The sequence below is a fragment of the Nannospalax galili genome, unplaced genomic scaffold, assembly GCF_000622305.1.
Source record: "Nannospalax galili isolate Female #2095 unplaced genomic scaffold, S.galili_v1.0 scaffold441, whole genome shotgun sequence".
NCBI classification, from domain to species: domain Eukaryota; kingdom Metazoa; phylum Chordata; class Mammalia; order Rodentia; family Spalacidae; genus Nannospalax; species Nannospalax galili.
The window spans coordinates 8,774,164-8,793,617 of record NW_008348089.1 but is presented as its reverse complement, the minus strand read 5'-3'; the positions used below and the strand labels follow the sequence as shown (position 1 = coordinate 8,793,617).

The 19,454-nt window shown below is 39.9% G+C and overlaps 1 protein-coding gene across 1 annotated transcript in view; it reads left to right on the top strand.

The window, feature by feature from the left end:
* Window positions 1-18,801, top strand: part of Abcg2 (ATP binding cassette subfamily G member 2 (Junior blood group)) — a 73,737-nt gene extending 54,936 nt beyond the window's left edge. The window contains exons 10-16 of the mRNA XM_008844639.3: window positions 5,870-5,952; window positions 10,176-10,265; window positions 11,453-11,577; window positions 12,570-12,724; window positions 15,404-15,493; window positions 16,624-16,715; window positions 18,592-18,801. Coding sequence (XP_008842861.1) covers window positions 5,870-5,952; window positions 10,176-10,265; window positions 11,453-11,577; window positions 12,570-12,724; window positions 15,404-15,493; window positions 16,624-16,715; window positions 18,592-18,742 — 786 coding nt within the window. The 3' untranslated portion in view covers window positions 18,743-18,801. The remainder of the gene's footprint in view (window positions 1-5,869; window positions 5,953-10,175; window positions 10,266-11,452; window positions 11,578-12,569; window positions 12,725-15,403; window positions 15,494-16,623; window positions 16,716-18,591) is intronic.
* Window positions 18,802-19,454: the final 653 nt, after the last annotated feature.

Sequence of the window (19,454 nt, the reverse complement as noted above, 5' to 3'; positions counted from 1 at the left end):
GAAGCATGAATGAGATGTTTCCTCTGAGTTGACCCTCCTCTTTGTAGGCTGGACACTGGTTCAAGTCCATCTCATGGGGTCTCCATGCTCTCCCTGAACAAGAGGACAGGTGACTCACCACAGTTAGAGGACATTTTGAGAGATGTTCCATAGTCCTCTGGAACTTAGTTGACCTTGGATGGCAAGGGGAAAAAACTGTCCTTTATGTCCCTCTGATCAAATTAGTATAGGCCTCAAAGTATGTCTGTTAAACATTCAAGAAGGTTAATTCCACCAGCCTGGTACTTTCATTTACCATGTGCCATGTAGGTAAAGCTTGGGCAAAGACCAATTGTTCTCAGACAAACCTTGCCTAGACATATGTTTCTTGATCTGGTATGTATAATTTGTCAGTAGGTTGTAGGAGTAATATGGTTCCCTCTGGTTTTTAAAACTAGCTAAGCATTATTTATCTCTCACATTGTCTAACTGTTCCATCATGGTTTCCCCAAGTAAGGTGCCCCCATTTTCCCCATTTCTCCCTTAATAATACCCTTCTTCTATGGTCCTACCTCTCTTGAGCTCCTTCTTTCCCTTTATCCTCTAGTTTCTTTTGCTTCATGATTGTGGAGGTTTTCATGCATGTTATTTGGTTGTCTTGTTTCTAGGCCTGTGGTAAGAGCATCATGACAGAAGTTCTGTGCAGAGGCTAGAAACAAGTTGTACCTTTCTAAGACATGCCAGAGTGACCTACTTGCCATGGCTAGATCCCACCTCCTAGTAGGCCATTCATCCATGAGCTCATATGAATTTAATGCATTGCTGGGGTTAGTACCTGTTATGGTTTGAAGATGATCTCTTCCCTAGTCTCATGTGTTAAATAATAGGTCTTGAGCTGGTGGCACTATTTTGGGAGACCCCAGAGATGTTGGGAGGTAGGGACCAGCTGGAAGAAGCTGGGGATAGGCCCTTACCTATGGATTCTTGGGAGTACCTTGTCCCTGGCCCTTTTCTCCTTATTTCCTGTCCACCATGAAGTTAGCAGCCTCTGTCAATACTCCCAATACCATGACATGCTGCCTCACTATGGGCCCCGAACCAACAGAGCCAAGTGACTATGGAACGAACTCTGAAATCTTGAAAAAAGCCATTCTTCCCATAAGCTGTTTTCTCATGTGTTTGATTACAGCAATAATAAAGTGACTCATACCACACTCTAAAGATACAGCTCTTCTAGGTGGTGTCACCAGCTAGGGAATTTGTCATTCAGCACATGGGTCCTTGGGGACATTCTAGTCCAAATGACAATATCAATACATAATCGCATGTTATACTGTATCACTCTAATACAGTAGTGTACAGACAGATAAAAAATTTTTAAATCTCTGCCTACATGGAGTTTATTTTATTGTGAGGTCAGAGAGATCATGAACAAAGAATTAAGATACATGGCATGTCAGATGAAAGGACTATGAAGAGGACTTAGCAAAAGGAGGGAGGGAGAGGAGGATTGGTTTGCAGTAGAAATCAGGTGGTGATAGAAACCTAGTCGTTGCACACAACTGTCCACTGCCCGAAAGGAAAGCTTATGTGCAAAATGCTGTTCCCTGTGGTTGACTTGCCTTATTTAGAGAGTCTAGTGTTTGAAAGCAGTAGCACCTCAGGGTGTAGTTTATATACAAGCGCTGACTGGACTTAATGAGGCTATTTATTCACTGTCGGGCTAGCTCTCCTCACATTCTTTTCTTTTAACTGGCTCTGTGGTAATTGTGTATCAGTAGTCTAGATTTTTCTGTTGGTATTAAACTCTAAATCATACAAATATTAATAACACCTAGTTCACTGGTACATTATTTATAAGGAAATCAATTGTGGTGGTTTGAATGAGGACTATCTCCCCTGGGGCTCCAAGTATTTGAGCACTTGTCAATTGGTGGCCCTGTTTGGGGATGGTCATGGAGTTTCTAGGAGGTGTGACCTTGCTGGAGGAAGCCTGTCACTGGGGGCAGGCTTTGAGAGTTCATAGCCTTGCCCACCTCCAGTTTGTACTCTCTGTCTGTCTGTCTGTCTCTCTCTGTCTGTCTGTCTGTCTCTGTCTCTGTCTCTCTGTCTCTGTCTCTCTCTCTCTCTCTCTCTCTCTCTCTCTCTCTCTCTCTGCTTCCTGTGCCTTCTTGAAGATGGGAGTGCTCAGCTTTCTGCTCCGGATACCTCCTGCTATGCCTCCCCATCATGATGGACTCTTATCTCTCTGGAACCTGTAAGCCCAAATAAATATTTCCTTCTATTAAGTTGCCTTGGTCTTGGTGTTTTAGCACAGCAACAGGAAAGTAACTGATACATCAATTTAGCTAGTTGTCTTTTTTTTCCCCCAGTATAAGCAATTAAATGCAAGGCCTCACATAGTCTAGGCAAGCATGGTACAACTGAGTTATAGCCCCTCTCCTTTTGTATTTTACATTTTCAGACAGTCACTAAGTTGCCAAGGTTGGCCTTGAACTCACTGTAGGGCAGCTAGGCCTTGAACTTGATCCTCCTGCTTCATCCTTTTTTTTTTTTTAAGATTTTATTTTTAATTATATATATATGTGTGTGGGTATGTGCATGTGAGTGTAGTTGCCCACTGAGGCCAGAAGAGGATGTTGGATCCCTTGGAACTGGAGTTACAGGCAGTTCTAAATCACTCAAGGCACCTTTATCCACTGAGACATCTTGTCACTCTGCCTCAGCCTCTTGAGTAGCTGGGATTCTAGGCCTGAACCACTAGGCCTGTCTTGGTTGTTTTTTATTGCCAGTCATTGAATTTCTGTGGAGTACTAAAAGGTGATAATTTGTTGACTTTAATAAAATGCTACTGATTTCTTAATGTGTGTACTGTCACATTCATAGCTAAGTACCTTTAAAAGGTATCTGAGAGCTGACATCCTAGTTATGTCATATTGTCAATTGCTCTAAGTATTTGTGGTTCTTGTGATTTGGCATCTGTCAGAGCAGAGGTACTTTTGAATCCTATCATTCATATGTATTATTTTATTCTTTGAGAAGAGATTTTATGTCATTTGGAAACAAGTACCATAAATTAGATCCTTCAGCTTGGCTTACCCATTGCTGTACGATGAGATGATGCAATGACCTGACTCTGTGTTTGTCCCAGTGAATTTCCTTAGGGTTGTTTACAGGAGTATAGTTGGGAATTTGTTTACAGCAGCATGTGTACCTTACCAGTAGTGACATCTCTGAACACCAAATAACATCTCACTTTCTCTCTCCACCACCAACAGTAATCTACGTCTAAATCCTCAAGGTGGAATGGGGCCCCACAAGCCCCTTCCCCTTCCGTGACAGACTGTTAACCAGCCCAGTCTGGTGGGAAACCTTGTTCAAGTGATCATAGCTTCTGTGGATTCAAAAATGCAGCAGTCATGTCACAGCCAGAAGTCAGCTTTCAACGCCACACTCCCCACCTCAGCTTCCTCAGACTCACATTTTTTCTGCCTATTCTTCCGGGCTGTTTCCTGAGCCTTGAATGGGATTTAGCAGGACAATTCTTATTCAGATTTCTAAATGCTGGGCTGTTGGCTTAGGACAGGTGAACTCTTTGGTAAAGAGCCAGATAGAGGATATTTTAGGCTTCGAAAGCCACATGTGGTTCATAGGTCAGGTCATGAACCCTGCCATGTGCTTAAAAGCAGAACAGGAAGTGCATAAACAAATGAACATACCTGTGACCCCATAAAACTTTACTCATAGGCACTGAAGTTTCAGTTTCAAATCATAAGCAATACTCTCTTTGTGGTTCTCTCCCTGCAAGTAATAACAATCACTCATAGCTCATGAGCTTATTTTGTGCCTGGCCCTGTTTGTCCTGTGTGTCATACCTTACTGACCTTTGGCATGATGTTTTTAATAATGCATAATTTTTATTTCCATAAGCATTGAGTTCTTACAATGTTTTATGACTTCTGGATGATAAAATCTGTTTGCTGTTGTTTCTGATAGCTGGACTTTGGTTTGATCTAGTTATTTATTTGTATGATTCAGACTTGGTCTATAACCAGAGGTTGTATTTAGAAGATCTTTAAATGAATATTTTGCCTGTATAAAAAGATTTAGTCTATGTAATGCGCTAAGGTTTTCCTAATCAAATCAGCATAGAAGACATTATTATTGACTCCTCGTAGAGTCATTAGCAGATATCTGACTATGGATTCATTTTTTTAAAGGCAGAACAAACATCACTCAAACCACACCTGAGAAATGGTTAAATATATTTGAATAAAGACAAAATAGCATTTTTTGAAAAATTTTCTTTTTTTACCCTTTTGTTCAAAAATTCAGAGGACAGGTGGAGGAAGCTTATAGGTTCACTTGGTCCACTGTGCAAGGTTTGTGTTACGTGGTGGTTTTCATTTCTTTTCATGCATACCTTATGGAAGATTGATATGATCTGAAGCATTAGTCATTTTGACGATGTTTCCAAGGTGACCAGAAGCCTTTGGGAAGTATCCTAAGGGTAGTTGGCAGTGTGAGCATAGGAAGGTTGAATGCAAAAGAAGAAATGTTAACTGTATGGTTTGGAATAATGAGGATTCTTAGAAGTTGTACTTTGAAGGAACAGATGTGTACATATGTGCATACTGCATGCTTATAGAGCTCTTGGCATTTATTTCAGAAGCTTAAACTGCAGAAACAAAATGGAATACATTCTGAAGTGTTGTTAAAAATATATGCCAGGATAATGGTCCCCCATACCCTGAATTTCTGTCTTAATATCAGAGAGCTTTGCAATGTTTCCCTGAATATGCTGTTTACAAACTAATATTCACAGGTCATGATTCTGTTTTTCTTTTTTACCTTGTTTCTCCCCAAAAACATCCTTCACAAATTACTTCATGTCCTGATACTGTTAAGCCCTTGACATTTTTATTTTTGCATTGAAATTCCAAGATATGGAAGGACATTTCACCTTCTTTAGATTAACATTTCTTACATTTTAAATATTAGTCATATATTAATAAGTTGAATCCTTCAAATAAATTTTACCGTATTGTAACCCTTTTAACCCCTTGCTAATTGAAGCATCCTTAAGAGAATTTTTTTCTCCAAAGTGATGATGGTGCAGTTTCTTGGGAGCTCTTTGCACAGATTGAATAGGTGAGGACGTCAAGGAGTTAGCAGTGTAGATATGTTGTGTTGACCATAGGCCTGGCTGGCTGAGGTTGCTGGAGAAGCAGTGACAGGAGACAAATAATGGAAGCACTTAGGTAGCCCAGGAGCAAGCGAGATGAATGCCTGGGACATGACACTGCATGTTCCCACGCAGGCACTGACTCCCTAGAGCTTGCATAGGTGGGGCCTGGCTCACCCTTACTTCCTTAGCATCCAGAATTCCATTGTCAGAATTTATGGGTGTGTACTTTAAATTTTTTATTTATTTTTAATGTTAAAAGACATCCTGTTTTCACTTGAATCTTGTGTAAAACTTTGTGTTCATTGGTACAAAAGCTGAGTTTATTTCAACTCAGACCTCTTAGTCATTTGGACTTTGGTTTATTCCCCAAACAACTTGGCTAGGTTACCCTGTGTGTCATTCACTGGTCCAGTATCTAAGCTGGAGCCCCACTGGCCATGACTGGTGGAGCAGAGGGAAAAATGTTAGCTTTCCAGGGTCTGTCAACCTGTCAGTTCCTTGACAACAAATGTCTTTATTTTCAATTTCATCTAGAAAGCTGTCTAATAACATACTGTATCCTTCTAGGAACCCTATCTTGACCAAGTGTTTATTTCAAAGTGTTTATTTCAAAGGGGAGACTAGATTTATGTATCATAAAATAATAAATTATATACCTGTAACAGAAATTTGTTTATTTTTTTTATTTTTCTTTTTGAAAAGGTAATTGTCACAATCATACTTGCACTGATTATTGGTGCCATTTACTTTGGACTGAAAAATGATAGTGCTGGAATTCAGAATAGGTAAGTAGATGTAGATTGTTTTTTACTTCTGTAGGATAGAAATTAGCATGGATTAGTTCTGCACAAAAGAAGAGGGGCTGGAGAGATGGCTCAGTGGTTAAGAGCATCGACTGCTCTTGCAGAGGACCAGAGTTACCAATTCCCAGCACCCACATGGTGGCTACGAACCGTCCTTAACTCCAGTTCCAGGGGAATCCGAAGCCTTCTTCTGACCTCTGTGGCATTGCATGACACAGGTGCACTTACATACATGTAGGCAATACACTCGAACACACAAAATAAATAATAATAACAATAAAGAAAAGTAGAGAGTTTATTATAAAAAGAGGCGTAGACATCTACTCCAGAGGCAAACCACCGAATTTGAATCTCATTTTTGAGAAAATGCTGTTACTTTCTTCAAGGTTATGAATATTAAGGATTTGAACTTAATACAAGTTCAAGATGACTGTTTCACTGTGGGGTAGGAATGAGTTGGTGAGTTGAAAATTGGTGGTTTTTTTCACACACATGTGTATGTATTGATGCAACTATATAGAACATTAAATATATCCTTTTAAAAATATATTCTTTTAACCAATTTTAAGTATATAGTTAAGAACATTCACACTGTTGTGCAACTATTAGCAACATTCGACTCCAGGTGGATTCTTACTTTCCTCAATGGAGCCACCATACCCATTAAAGTAACTCTTGATGCCCACCTCTCCTAACCTCTCGAAAGCGCCATTCTGCTTTCTGTCTCTAAGTTTGATTACCCTAGCAGCCTCTTATATGTGATATAATAAGTATTTGTCCTTTCATGGCTGCCTTATGTCCCTTGGTATAATGTCTTAATGGCTCATTCATTTTGCAGCATATGTTAGAATTACTTTCCTTTTTTTTTTTTTTTTTCGGTCTTTGGCGTTTTTTTCTTTTAAGACTGGGTCTCCCTTTAGCCTCCTGTGACCTGGAACTCTCTATGTAGACCAGGCTGGCCTTGGACTCACAGAGATCCGTTTGCCTCTGCCTACCAAGTGCTGGGATTAAAGGTATGCACCATCACACCTGGCAGAATTACTTTCCTTTTTAAGGCTGATTTTAATCGTGTGTGTGTGTGTGTGTGTGTGTGTGTGTATACAATCAGTATTTTGTTTATCCAATTATCTGTTCCTGAAAACGTGTGTTATTTCCACCTTTTGGTTATTGAGTAGTGATATGAATCTACAATTATCTTTCTGAATCCCTGCTTTTCAGAGTTGTGTCATTACCTTTTTACCTTCCTTGTAGTATGAGATAACGCAATTATGTCCAAGCTTGCTAGTAGTTGGTGGATTCTGTGGGGACCATTTCTTAACTCGGCATAGCATATATCACAGGACCTAGAGGCTGTTGGCCTTGTGTGTTGTGCAGCATTTGGCAAAAAATGTTGAGAAACCTGTCCTCAACTAGAATTTTAAAGATGACCTGGAAAGCTGTGTAGATATTGGAAAGTCCTGTTTTTTAAAAGATTTTTTTTTTAGCTTAAGAAATATATTTGGATATTGTTCAGCATTAAAGAAGAAACCCTGCCATTTTTAACAGCATGAATGGAATTAGAGAACCATATGCTAAATAGTATCTAAAATAAGCGTGATCTTAGGCAGAAAGACTAGAATAGTGGTAGCCAGAGAGTGAGCAGTGGGGAGAGCGAGGGGATGGTGGTCAAAGGAGGAAAACCTCAGTGTAAAATAAATTAACTTGATTTAACTTAGGAATTCAGCTACTTTCTCATAATCACTGTGGACGTTACTATGAGATGTAAGACAACTGAAATGCATCTTTGCTATGTACTGATTCTACAATTAGTTTTTAATTTGACAGCAGATATATTTCTCTACACAGATATAATTGCTTCTCTACTAGGCCTAGCTATCCACCCCCCATCATGCCCCCGGCACCTTTTTTTTTTTTTTGAGACAGGTTCTCCCCATAGCTCTAGTTGGTGACCTGGAACTCACTATGTAAACCTGGAGATCTGTCTGTCTCTGCCTCAATGCTAGGATTAAAGGTGTGTGCCGCCATAGCCTGTTCATTTTTATTATTAATGTATTTGTACTTAGAGTGGCCTGTGTACTCACTTCATTTTTTTAATATTTTTTTAAAGGTCTGAATTCTTACTTTTAAGTTAGCTGGGGTTGTTCACTTGGGTTCACTTTTTTTTTAATGTTCTCTTGTTTTATGTCATTTAAATTTATTTTTAAAATGTATTTTGGGGGTGGGGTATAAGTGTTTTGCCTGCATGTATGTAAGTGCAGCACCACATGCATTCAGTGCCCATGGAGGCCAGAAGAGGGCATTGGATCCTCTGGAACTGGAGTTACAGACAGTTGTTTGCCTCCATGTGGGTGCTGGGAGCAAACCTGGGTCCTTTGGAAGAGCAGCCAGTGTTCTTAACTGCAGAGCCATCCCTCCAGCCCCATTTTATATCATTTAAATAATGTACCATGTTGTTCCTTTTCAACATCAACTCTCATCCTCCTTGTTAGTTAAATTGTTTGGCAATGAAGAGAAGCCCATTCCTGTTTCAAGGATGTTTAGTGTGCTTTTATCCATATATCTTTCAAAGTATAGACTGGCTAAGCACTTTCCTTTTTAAATCTCAATTATTTTATTGAGAAAAAAACATTAACTCTCATCTAGGTGCACAAGTTAATTTTTATTGTAAGTAAGAATCAACTGATTTTCTTTTTTGAGTACTTTGGAAACCATGTAGGAAGTGGGTTGACCTTATTAGTATGACTATCAAGGCATTGCTGACAGGTGTATAGTAGGTGTCTGTGATAAGCTGAGTGAGGATTCCTTCCAGTGTCTTGCAGTGTCTTTCCATATGTCTTACTATATTCTTGAATATTTTAACCCCATTGAGCTTTATTTGACTTACTCTTTTTCTTTTTACACTTTAGAAACAATAGCTGGCACCTTTGTTAGTTAAATTCAAAGGGACAATATTTTATGACCTATATGTTAGCCTGGGGTGCCATGACTAATACTGTAGACTGTGTAGCTTAAGCAACATTTTATTTTGTCAGAACTCTGAAGTCAGAATTGCTTCCTAGCAGAATCAGGCTGGCTGTTGATGCCTTCTCACTGTATCTTTTGAGGCAGGGACTACTCTGCTGTTTCTCCTCTTTTGAAGGCACTAATCTCATCATGGGGGCTCCACTCTCATGTCCATCCTTTTGACACTGAAACACAAGGTTGTCATCTACCCAGTCACATTCAAGAATTGTGCAGTTGAATTACAAAAAAGAAAAAAAAAATCACAAAAATCTCATAGTTTTGAGTATAGTTAGTTCTATGCTAGGTTGTGTCCTAGTTTCATTTCTGTTGCTGTGATAAAATACCCTGACTGGAAAGCAACTTAAGGGAGAAGGAGGTTATTTCAGCTTACAATTCCAGGTTACAGTCATTATTGTGGGGAGGTCAAGGCAGAAAGTTGAAGCATCACACCCACAGTCAGGAGCAGAGAGAAACTAAATGTGGGATCCTTGCTTGCTACCTAGTACTCAGCTAGCTTTCCCTTAAACAGCCCAGCGCCCCACCCATTAAATGGTGCGGCCCACATTCAGGGTGTCTTCTCACCTCAGTTAACAATCAAGATAATCCACAGGCAACCTGATCTAGATAATTCCTCCTTAAGACTCTTTCCAGGGGCTTCTAGGTTGTGTCAAGCTGGTAGTTAAAACTAGCCAGCACAGGCTGCATCCATAGCTATCTCTGTTGTATTGAGGCTGCAAGTTAACATGCCTGGAAGGACCCACCTCCCATCACATTAGGGGGTCATTTGCTTCAACTTGAATTTTAGGGGAACACAATTCAGTTCACAGCAAACTAAGACCATGGATTTCAGTACAGCTCTAACCTGGAGTCACATAGTCATCATTGTGGAGACACAGACAGGGGAGAGACCTGATGGGTTATGCTTCTTTGGGTGCATGTGTGTATACATACCTCCATGCACGAATGCCACTGTGTGGAGGCCAGAGGACAGCTTGCAGGAATCAGTTCTTTCCTACCGTGTTGGTTGTGGGGATCGAACTCATGTTGTCTGTACCTACTGAGCCATCCTACCCAGCCCCCTGTCTGCTAACCAGAACGATTCTGCTTTCTTAAAGCTTTTATATCGTTTGTAGAATGGATAGAAAACTGACCTGAACATGCTAATTGACTGTGGTACTTCTGTTTCCATTCTTTCCTGGCAGAGCTGGAGTGCTCTTTTTCCTGACCACCAACCAGTGTTTCAGCAGTGTGTCAGCTGTGGAACTCTTTGTAGTGGAGAAGAAACTCTTTATGTGAGTAGTCACTATTCTGGGAGGGGAAGCATGGCTATGTGTCAAACTGATCACATCCAGTATTGAGCCAAAATACTATCACAGGACTACAAATATCTTATTTGTTTAATTGAAAAATATAAATTGCATATGTATATATAATAAACAAAATGATTACCAGTATTGATTAAGAAAAGGAAGTCAAAGGCAGGGTGGAAAGTCAAGAGCACGTGGCACCTGCTAGCCAGATGAAGGAGAGCTTTATGTTTGTGGTGTGCTTAACAAGTCTCAGTGCTGCAAGAGAGAACAGCAGCCACGGGGCTGGAAAGTATCTTGTTTTAGTAAATGACAGGTTTAAGAACCTGGGCAAAGGAAGCTTGAGGGGGCTTGAGAATGATTAGGTGGTGCGTTCAACAGCAACTCAAAGGGGTAAGGTCAGGATGCCAGAGAGCGAGAGTGAGTTTAGTCCCCAGGGCCTGGAGGAGTGGAAAGAGCCAGAGGACAGCTTCGCAGTAGAACTGGCTGTTTTGTCTCCTGTGTTTTTCAAAGATGGAAGAGATTTGCTACCTTTATGCACTGAGGAAGGAAATCACCAGAGAGAGAAAGAATGAAGATACTAGTGGGGAAGTTTGGACTGACTAGAGGAAGATGTCAGGAAGAGGAAGGTGTAGAAGCTGATAGCTGGCAGGGCTGTAAGGTTGTGAGGTGTGACTACTGAAGGAAGAAGTCTTGCAGTCTTTAAGAAGTGAGAGCAACAAAAGTTACAGGAGCCCGTGATCTGGAGCAGCATGGGGGCCGGGGAGATCAACAGCTTCATCTTCTTCATAGCAAGGGGAGAAAAGCCTATGTGACCACTGAGGTGAACTCCTATGGTGCTGTTCTCTAGGGAGAGCCAGTATCAGAGAAGCAGTGTCTGAGGAGAGTGAGGACACACTGTTTCTCTGGAGAGGGGCACTCTGAGACCAGAATGGACAGCAGTGCAAGGAAGTTCTGATGAGAGAGAGTCCTAGTGAGCGCTTCCTGAGGCTGACAGCGCAGGAAGGCTGGCACCCAAGGTGGCAAAGGGGAGGGGCATCAGCCTGGAGCATGTGGGACCCTGCCTTGTTAGACCTCTGGTGGCAGCAGAAGTCTGTGTAGCAGACACCCCATCTTCTGGTTTTGCCTTCTAGATTAACCTAGATAAATGCCGTGTTTTTTTTTTTTTATAGACACGAGTATATCAGTGGATATTACAGAGTATCATCTTATTTCTTTGGAAAGCTGCTGTCTGATTTACTACCCATGAGGATGTTGCCAAGTATTATATTTACTTGTATACTGTATTTCATGTTAGGTAAGTAAGAAGACAAAATGAGTGTGCCTTTAGTCTTGGAGGTGGAGTGAAGCTAAATTCTCTGTATATTTTTGTTTCTTTTTCTTTGTCTCTATACAGAGATCTAAAACATTAATGAGTATACTACCTGTTCTCTACTGAGAGAAAGATGTTGACTTTGAGAGATTATTTACTAAAAATATTCACTTGACAGATGTAGACAGATTCATTTTTATATTATGTCTAGGTGTCACCTTAGGCTCACTGCATCAAATCTCCATCTGTTTCACTGATACATGCACATATGCATAGACACCAGTAATACCTACGTTTGACAATCTCTGTAGGATAAGAACCACTGACTGAATTTAAACCTTCCATTTAATATATAAGAGGTATGTGGATATATATAAAGACTATGACATGGAATCTAGACCCTTCAATTCCTGCAGCTGTTTCAAAATCATCAGACTGTATGACACATAGAATTAACTCACTGTAGTTTATAAATTAGTTTAAGAAATGTAGCCCCATTTTCCATCTGAGAATTATATAATAGTGTGCCTGGGGAGACATAGGTTGTAGAAGCCGCCACCCTTCCCCCAGGTAGTAAACCACTGTGAGGTCATTGTTCGCTAATGCAGTTACAGAAAACCTTGAGTGATGTGGAGATGTCTGGGAAAATGAATGTTTTCTATTGGTGAGTTTCCTGTGAGAAGACAGTAGAATTTTGGCCAATTATGTGCCTGAAGTGCTCCATCTTAGGATCTCACAAATTGCTCTAATCATACCTAAAGAAATCCATGTGTTATATGGAAAAGAAAACAGTATAGCTTGACGCAGTTACATGGAGGACAACAGTGCGGTTGGTGACCCAGAATAGTTAGATAGTGGGTGACTTTTTCATTAATTCTGATATCAATCTCTCAGAATGTTACAGTGTTATTTGTGCAGTGAATAACTCAAGTACAGTCCCCTAGGCAGCCGGACTGACTCCTTCTTCTCTTTATAAGGATTGAAACCAGAGGTGGGGGCATTCTTCATCATGATGTTCACCCTTATGATGGTGGCTTACACAGCCAGTTCCATGGCACTGGCCATAGCTGCAGGCCAGAGTGTCGTGTCCGTAGCAACACTTCTCATGACCATCTCTTTTGTGTTTATGATGGTGAGTATGAAGGATGCATCAGTGAGAAGGAATTTCTTGCCTTGTTCTGTCCGTACATTCACCTGTTGTATAAAACCTGCTTTGAGGACTCTGTACGTGGGACTGTGGTACTTTCAGAAGGCCATATGCTGAGATAATGTTAATATTAGCAAAGGTACTGGTTTTCCTCCTAACCCTTATCAAGTCTTTTATATTGCTATTTAATGTAGTTACTGTAATCTGCTAACATGCCCTTAGAAGTCAACTTTAAATGGTAGATTTTACCCAGCTGTGGTAGTGTATGTCTGTAATTCCAGCACTCAGGAGGATCACTGTGCATTGAGGGCCAGCCTGGCTATGTAGTGAAACCCCAAAGAAATGGAAGAAAAGACTTTTTAGTGACATGTTATAAAACCTTGATAAACAGAGCTTAAAAAATCAGAAGAACCACTGGGTGACTCCCTCATAAAAATGCAGGTTATATGCCCGCCTTTCATACTGCCTGCTCTTTAATCACCTCAGGGATGGTTTGGCTGGGTCCCTACGCTCCAAAGGGGAAGTGTAGAGAATCTATCTTGGGTCTGTCTTATAAAAAATGCTGGAAATAAAAAGGCCAGTACATGTCCATAATTCCAGCAGTTGGGAGATAGAAGCAAGAAGGGTAAGGAGTTCAAGGTCATCTTTAGCTACCATAGTAAGTGTGAGGCCAGCTGGACTACCTGAAACCCTGCCGAAAAGTTTAAAAAGCTAGAAAACTTCAAAGTTCACAGTAGTATCACCCGCCTCCTTTCTAGGCTCCTGACTGTGTCTTCTGTCAATAGATACCTGCTTAGCTTTCTGATTAACAGTTACTTAGTCCCAATCCTGTATATTTCTCAGTGTCGCACTCATGTGGTTCCATTCAGAGGAACAGAAGCAGTTTCAGTGTTTTTCCCACTACATCATTAAATGGGAATGACTAGTGCACTGATGCACATGCCCCCACCCCCCGTTGTTTTTTTTTTGTTTTGTTTTGTTTTTTGCTAGAGTAGTGTGTCTTTCAGTTGTGCATAATTAGCTTAAGTCTTGCTAAAGTTTAGTTCTTTCACTTCTGAATTTGGAAACTACCAATGTATATATTATTTAGAAAATGATAATCTTGGTTTATGTCCTCATCCAATAAATAAAATCTTTCAATGAGTAAATTTTTTTGTTTAACTGATGTTTGGACTGATAACTACATAAAGCAGGATTTCCCTCAGAGATATTATATAATTAGCACTTGGTTAACTCCAGTTTAAGCATGCACACGCACATCAGCAGCGTGTCATCATCTTGTTCTCTTAATGAGGGTGTCACAGCCCTTGGAGCTGGAGTTACTGCCAGTTGTGAGTCACGTGATGTGGGTGCTGAGAACCACTCTGATCCTTTGCAGGAGCAGTAGGCACTCTTTACTGCTGAGCCATGTCCTATCCATGGGTAGGCTTAAGTGGAGGTACTGACCCTCTTTTCTGTTGTACCTAACCACATCATGCTCTTTATCAGTTTTGGGGTTACTTTAAGCCTACATTCTGAACCCAGAATTATTCCTAAAGTCAGGGCTGTGGAATGCAAATCTTTGTAAATGACAAATCTTGTTATATGGGTATAGAGCAACCCATGCTGCTCAGAATTGTTCTGGTATGCTCCTATATTGCCAGGATTATTTAGGGGAGCACTTATGGATGGTATAATTACAATCATCAGTCCAATCTGCCTTCCATGTCCATATCCAAAAGTTCATCAGAGAAAAACATTCTGTATGTACTTTTCTTGTGTGTGTGCATGTTACTATTCCTCCTGTCATTATTCCTTAAAGAATAGCGTATAACCCAGGAATAGTGGCACATGCCTATAATCCTAGTATTTAGGAGGCAGAGGCAGAGGCAAGAGGATTGCTGTAAGTCTGAGGCCAACTTGGTCACTATAGGAAATTCCAGGTCAGCCAGGGCTACATGGGAGACCCTTCTCATTTATTCTTAAATAAATAAACAATACAGTGTAACAACTCTTCAGCATTTATATTTTATCAGATGCTCTAAGCACTCTGGAGAAGTCTAAACATTAGGGATATGTGTTTGTAAAGTGTAAAGCTTTTTTGTAGGTTATATGAAAGTGCTGTGCCATTTTAAAGATAGTAGAGACTTGTGCATCTGCAGAATTTAGTATGTGTATTGGGGGCCTGGAACCAAACTGTGCCCATTGGAGATCAGGGGATGATTGTATCTCTTCATCTTCCTTTATAGTTACAGAGAAAGTTGAAGACATAGTCTTGACCATAAAGAATATGCAAATAAGTTGAATATATAATATTGGTTATAGGTATATTGTTCTTCCTTTAAGGCCATAAATAGCCTTAACTATGCAGAAGTGTGTCCGTGTCAAGAATATGATTAGTAAGTAGAGTAACTGAAAGGTTTTCATAAAGCCTTGGCCTTAGCAGAAATGTTTAACAGGTTGTAGGGTATATATGGGAGAGGTATTTTGTTTTGTTTTGTTTTTGAGATAGAGTTGTGCTATGTAGCCTTGAATTCATGATCCCTTTGCCTCCACCTCCCTAATAGTTTGGTTATGGGCAGGCACCATCGTGTGCATTTGCTTGTGTGGGTCTTGAAGGGGGTTTTGTCTAGAGTTCTTTATGAAATCACTGGATGGATTTTAATTTAGTTTTTCATCTTACAGATTTTTTCTGGCCTTTTGGTGAATCTTACAACCATTGAGCCTTGGTTGTCCTGGCTTCAGTACTTTAGCATTCCTCGATATGGCTTCACGGTAAGGTGCCCTCACCTGTCAGTGTGGCTGGGTTCCCAAAATAGAAACAACGGAATGAATGCTAACCATGTCATTTCCTCAGCCATGAATGTGAGCCTCTCCCATCCTGGTCTCCTTTCAGGAGCAGTGGATGCTAATTTCCTATTATTAGCCTTTTTTAGTTCAGGGTCAGGGAGTCATCTGGCGTTTTCCACAGTCACCTCGTTGTTGGAGGGAGATGAAAGGTGGGAGAAATCTCATTGTGAACGGGAGAGATTGACTGATGGAAAATATTTTGTTTCTTTTTGCTAAGGAAGTAAATGAGAGGATGAGTATAATACGTAGTTTTATGTTGAAAGGGAAATCCTAAAAGAAAAGATTATAAGACTCAGCAGCCATATTGATTCTAGCATGATAATCAGGTAAAGAAAGCAGTTTGTGTCTTTTTTTAAAAATAATAATTTTAGTGATTCTTTGAGAATTTCGTATCGTGTTTGGTTATATTCAACCCCCCTCTCCCATCTCCTCCAAGATTCACCACACACACACACACACACACACACACACACACACACACACACACTTTGTATCCTTTGTTTTTTAAAATCTATCAAGCCTAATTTTTGTGCTCCCCAAATACTCTTGGATGTGGGCCCATGCCATGGAGTGTGGTTAACCTGCCCAGCATCACACCCTTAAAGAAAACTGGCTCTCCCTCTCCCAGCAACTCTGTGTCTTAATATAGCAAATGCACATTTCTGACTCCTAGAATTATAACTGGTTTTTATGAAAACAAAAAATCAAGAAAAGATTATTACTATAAATCAACAATATCCATTGCACTATTGTATCATTTTAATTATAGATTTTATGGGTTATAAAATTGAGGTGAGGGAGCTCTGGGGCAGTCAGGAGTCTTCCTTTTGGCCAATTGGGGGCAACTTCCTATCCATAAATTTCTTGATTGCCAGGGAGAAAAACTTAAGCTGTATTAAAAAAAATACAAAAAACAAAACAAGGACTGTGAATATGAAGCTTGGTATGCTTTTAGAGATAGCAGCAAAGCTTAAATTTGTGTATATAATTGTTATAATTCTTTGGAAACTTTTTGAACTTTGAAACTATTGACCTTGCTCTATCTTGTGTTTCAGGCTTTGCGATATAATGAATTTTTGGGACAAAACTTCTGTCCGGAATACAATATAACAACAGTCAACAGTACCTGTGTTAACACCAATGCAATGTAAATTTGGATTCAGTCTCTCAATGGATTTGCTTCTTACTGTAGTATGATGTGAAAAGGGGCTGCTGGGCTTAGAGGTGGTGAATCCTTTTACAGCCCACAAACTTGAGCCCTAATTTTCCAATCTGTAAAGTGAGCTGTCATACACTAATGCATGTGACATGATATACAGCTCCCGCATTCTGCTATAGCCAAGTATTTAATGTGAAAAAAACTGTTTCCTCTGTGTTGATTGTTTGGGGGCTTTTAAAAGATTCTTTTGATTTTTTTGTGTGTGAGCTTGAATTCTTATTTTTGATCACTGTTTTGATAGTTTAAAAGGGACTTGTGGTCTCTGAACATAAATTATATGACTGCTTGTGGCATTAGTGTAAGCACTAAAGGGAGTATAGTTTCAAAGAGGAGCGGGGCACAGTGCCACACGCCTGTAGTCCCATCAGGAGGTAGATGCAGTAGATCTCTGTGAGTTGGAGGCCAGCCTGGGCTATGTAGTGAGACCATGTTTAAAAAAAAAAAAAAAAAAAAACAGAAAACATCAGTGACAGAGTGAATATTGCTCACCAGAACGCTCTGCCTAATGCTTTTGAGAACAAATCATAGGCTGTTGTGTGTGTGTGTGTGTGTGTGTGTGTGTGTGTGTGTGTGTGTGTGCACAAATGTGTGCGTGTGCATGTGTGTGTGTGTGTGTGTTTGAACTGAATTGAAACACTCCATTTATGAAAAATGAGGAAATTTCATTTTTGCATAAGATAATTAAAATATAAATTCAGGTTCAAATACAATTAGATTACCTTGTTTTAAAATGTTAATGTTTTTCTATGATTGTTGTTAATGGTTTGATTTTTGATACAGACACTAATGAAAGAAAAGAATGCTCGTGTCTCCTAGATGTTCAGTTATAAAAATAATTGTTAGTAACAGGATGATTTCCTATTTTGAGTTGTTGACAGGGAGGTTTTCTCTTCAGAGGTTTCCTCTGCCCTGCCCACTCCCTTTTGGTTTGATCTGGATGTGGTATTTTTGAAACACAGGCACCGCCAGCTTGCTGGCCAGGAAGAAGTGGACAGGAAAAGTGGGACCAGATAAGGAGAAGCCATGGCAGGCTTCATACTCATGCAAGGTTCATTCTCACAAGAGAAAGAAGAGGCCATAGCTGTTTTGGAACTGTTAACTCCCAACAGAAGCACAGGAATAGTGGTAGACAATAATTGTGGTTGCACCACATAGTTTTAGCCCTGGGTACTTTTCTGATCTGTGCAGGGTTACCCCATACTGCTCTGCTTCAGTTGCTACCTAAAGTTTTACCTGGTACCTCGGCAGCCAGTGATGTCCTGTGTCTGAGCATCTGTGATGCTCTTGTCATGGGGTGAGAGCTGACAGACCCTTGCTGGAAGCAAGACCTTGCTCTCTGTTCCGAATATTCCGAGCCCATGTTCCTTCTGTAGCTATCTTGGAAGTGAGAAGAGCTGCAAAGAGAACACTGAGCTTGTCATGGCAAAGCTGAGGGATCACCTACCGAGGAAATGAAAAGTTGCTTGATGAAGGTTTCTAACTCTGAAAAAAAAAAAAAAAAAAACAGCATTGTAGATTTTGAAGGCTGAAAACGTGTTCAGAGTGAGACTTTGTTAACTTGGCCAAATTTGTTTAAACCTGCTTCCTCTCCTCTTTTAAATGTAATGTTATACTCTTTTTAGATTGTTTTAAGGATTAACTAGCTTAATGGGTTAAAGTTGTTTAATATAGTATCTAGTATATTAGAAGGGAAAGTATTGATTTGGCTAAGTAAGTTCCTTTAACAAAGAAATACTGACTATATTGAGTAATATTTGACAGATTCTAAGAATGAAGTTACTCATTTCTGTGTTTTTAATTTCAGGTGTACTGGTGAGGAGTACTTGAATAGCCAGGGCATCGACCCATCGTCACCTTGGGAACTATGGAAGAATCATGTGGCACTGGCTTGTATGATCATTATCTTCCTCACAATTGCTTACCTAAAATTGTTATTCCTTAAAAAACATTCCTAAATTCCCCCTTTAACTTACTATGAGTTACATTCCCATTAAATAATGGCACTTTGATTTAAGTATCCAGCGGATTTTTTTTGTCTTCACAGATATCTTGATAAATTGAATTATACATGAAAAAAACTCAAGCCAGAAAACTGACACCAACTATGGACTTTATAATAAACTCATCAGATAGTAACCAAGGGCAAGAAATTCAGTGTGATTTACTGATCTGAAAAGAAAAATTGGATTCTAGATACTCCTGACATCTAATCTCTGGTATATCTCATCATCTTAGAAACAGATATGCAGAAGCCAGATGTGCATATCCTAGTAATACTTGTACATGGTCGGCAGAAGTAGGAGGGTTGGGGTTCAAGGCTGGCTGAGAGAAAGAGAATATCAAGTAGTAGGCTAATGACCTTCCAGTTGAATCTATGAATCTATAGTCTCCTATTGTTTAGCATAACTATGTTAATGCCGTATTAGAAGTCTGAATCTGTCAGAAAAACCTGTTTTTTTGCTAAACACTAAAAAACGTCAATGACCTCAGAAAACAATGTGTTTGATAAGCTTCTCTTTATCTTGGTAAAACTTGCTAAATATCCTCTTTCCTGGTTGGAGCTTTTTTCTCTAGAGGTAATAGAAGGCCGGGAGTCTGATGCTATAGCTCTTATACCATTTGTGGAATATTCTAGCTCTGGAAGGTCACTTACTGTTTTTGGGGGTA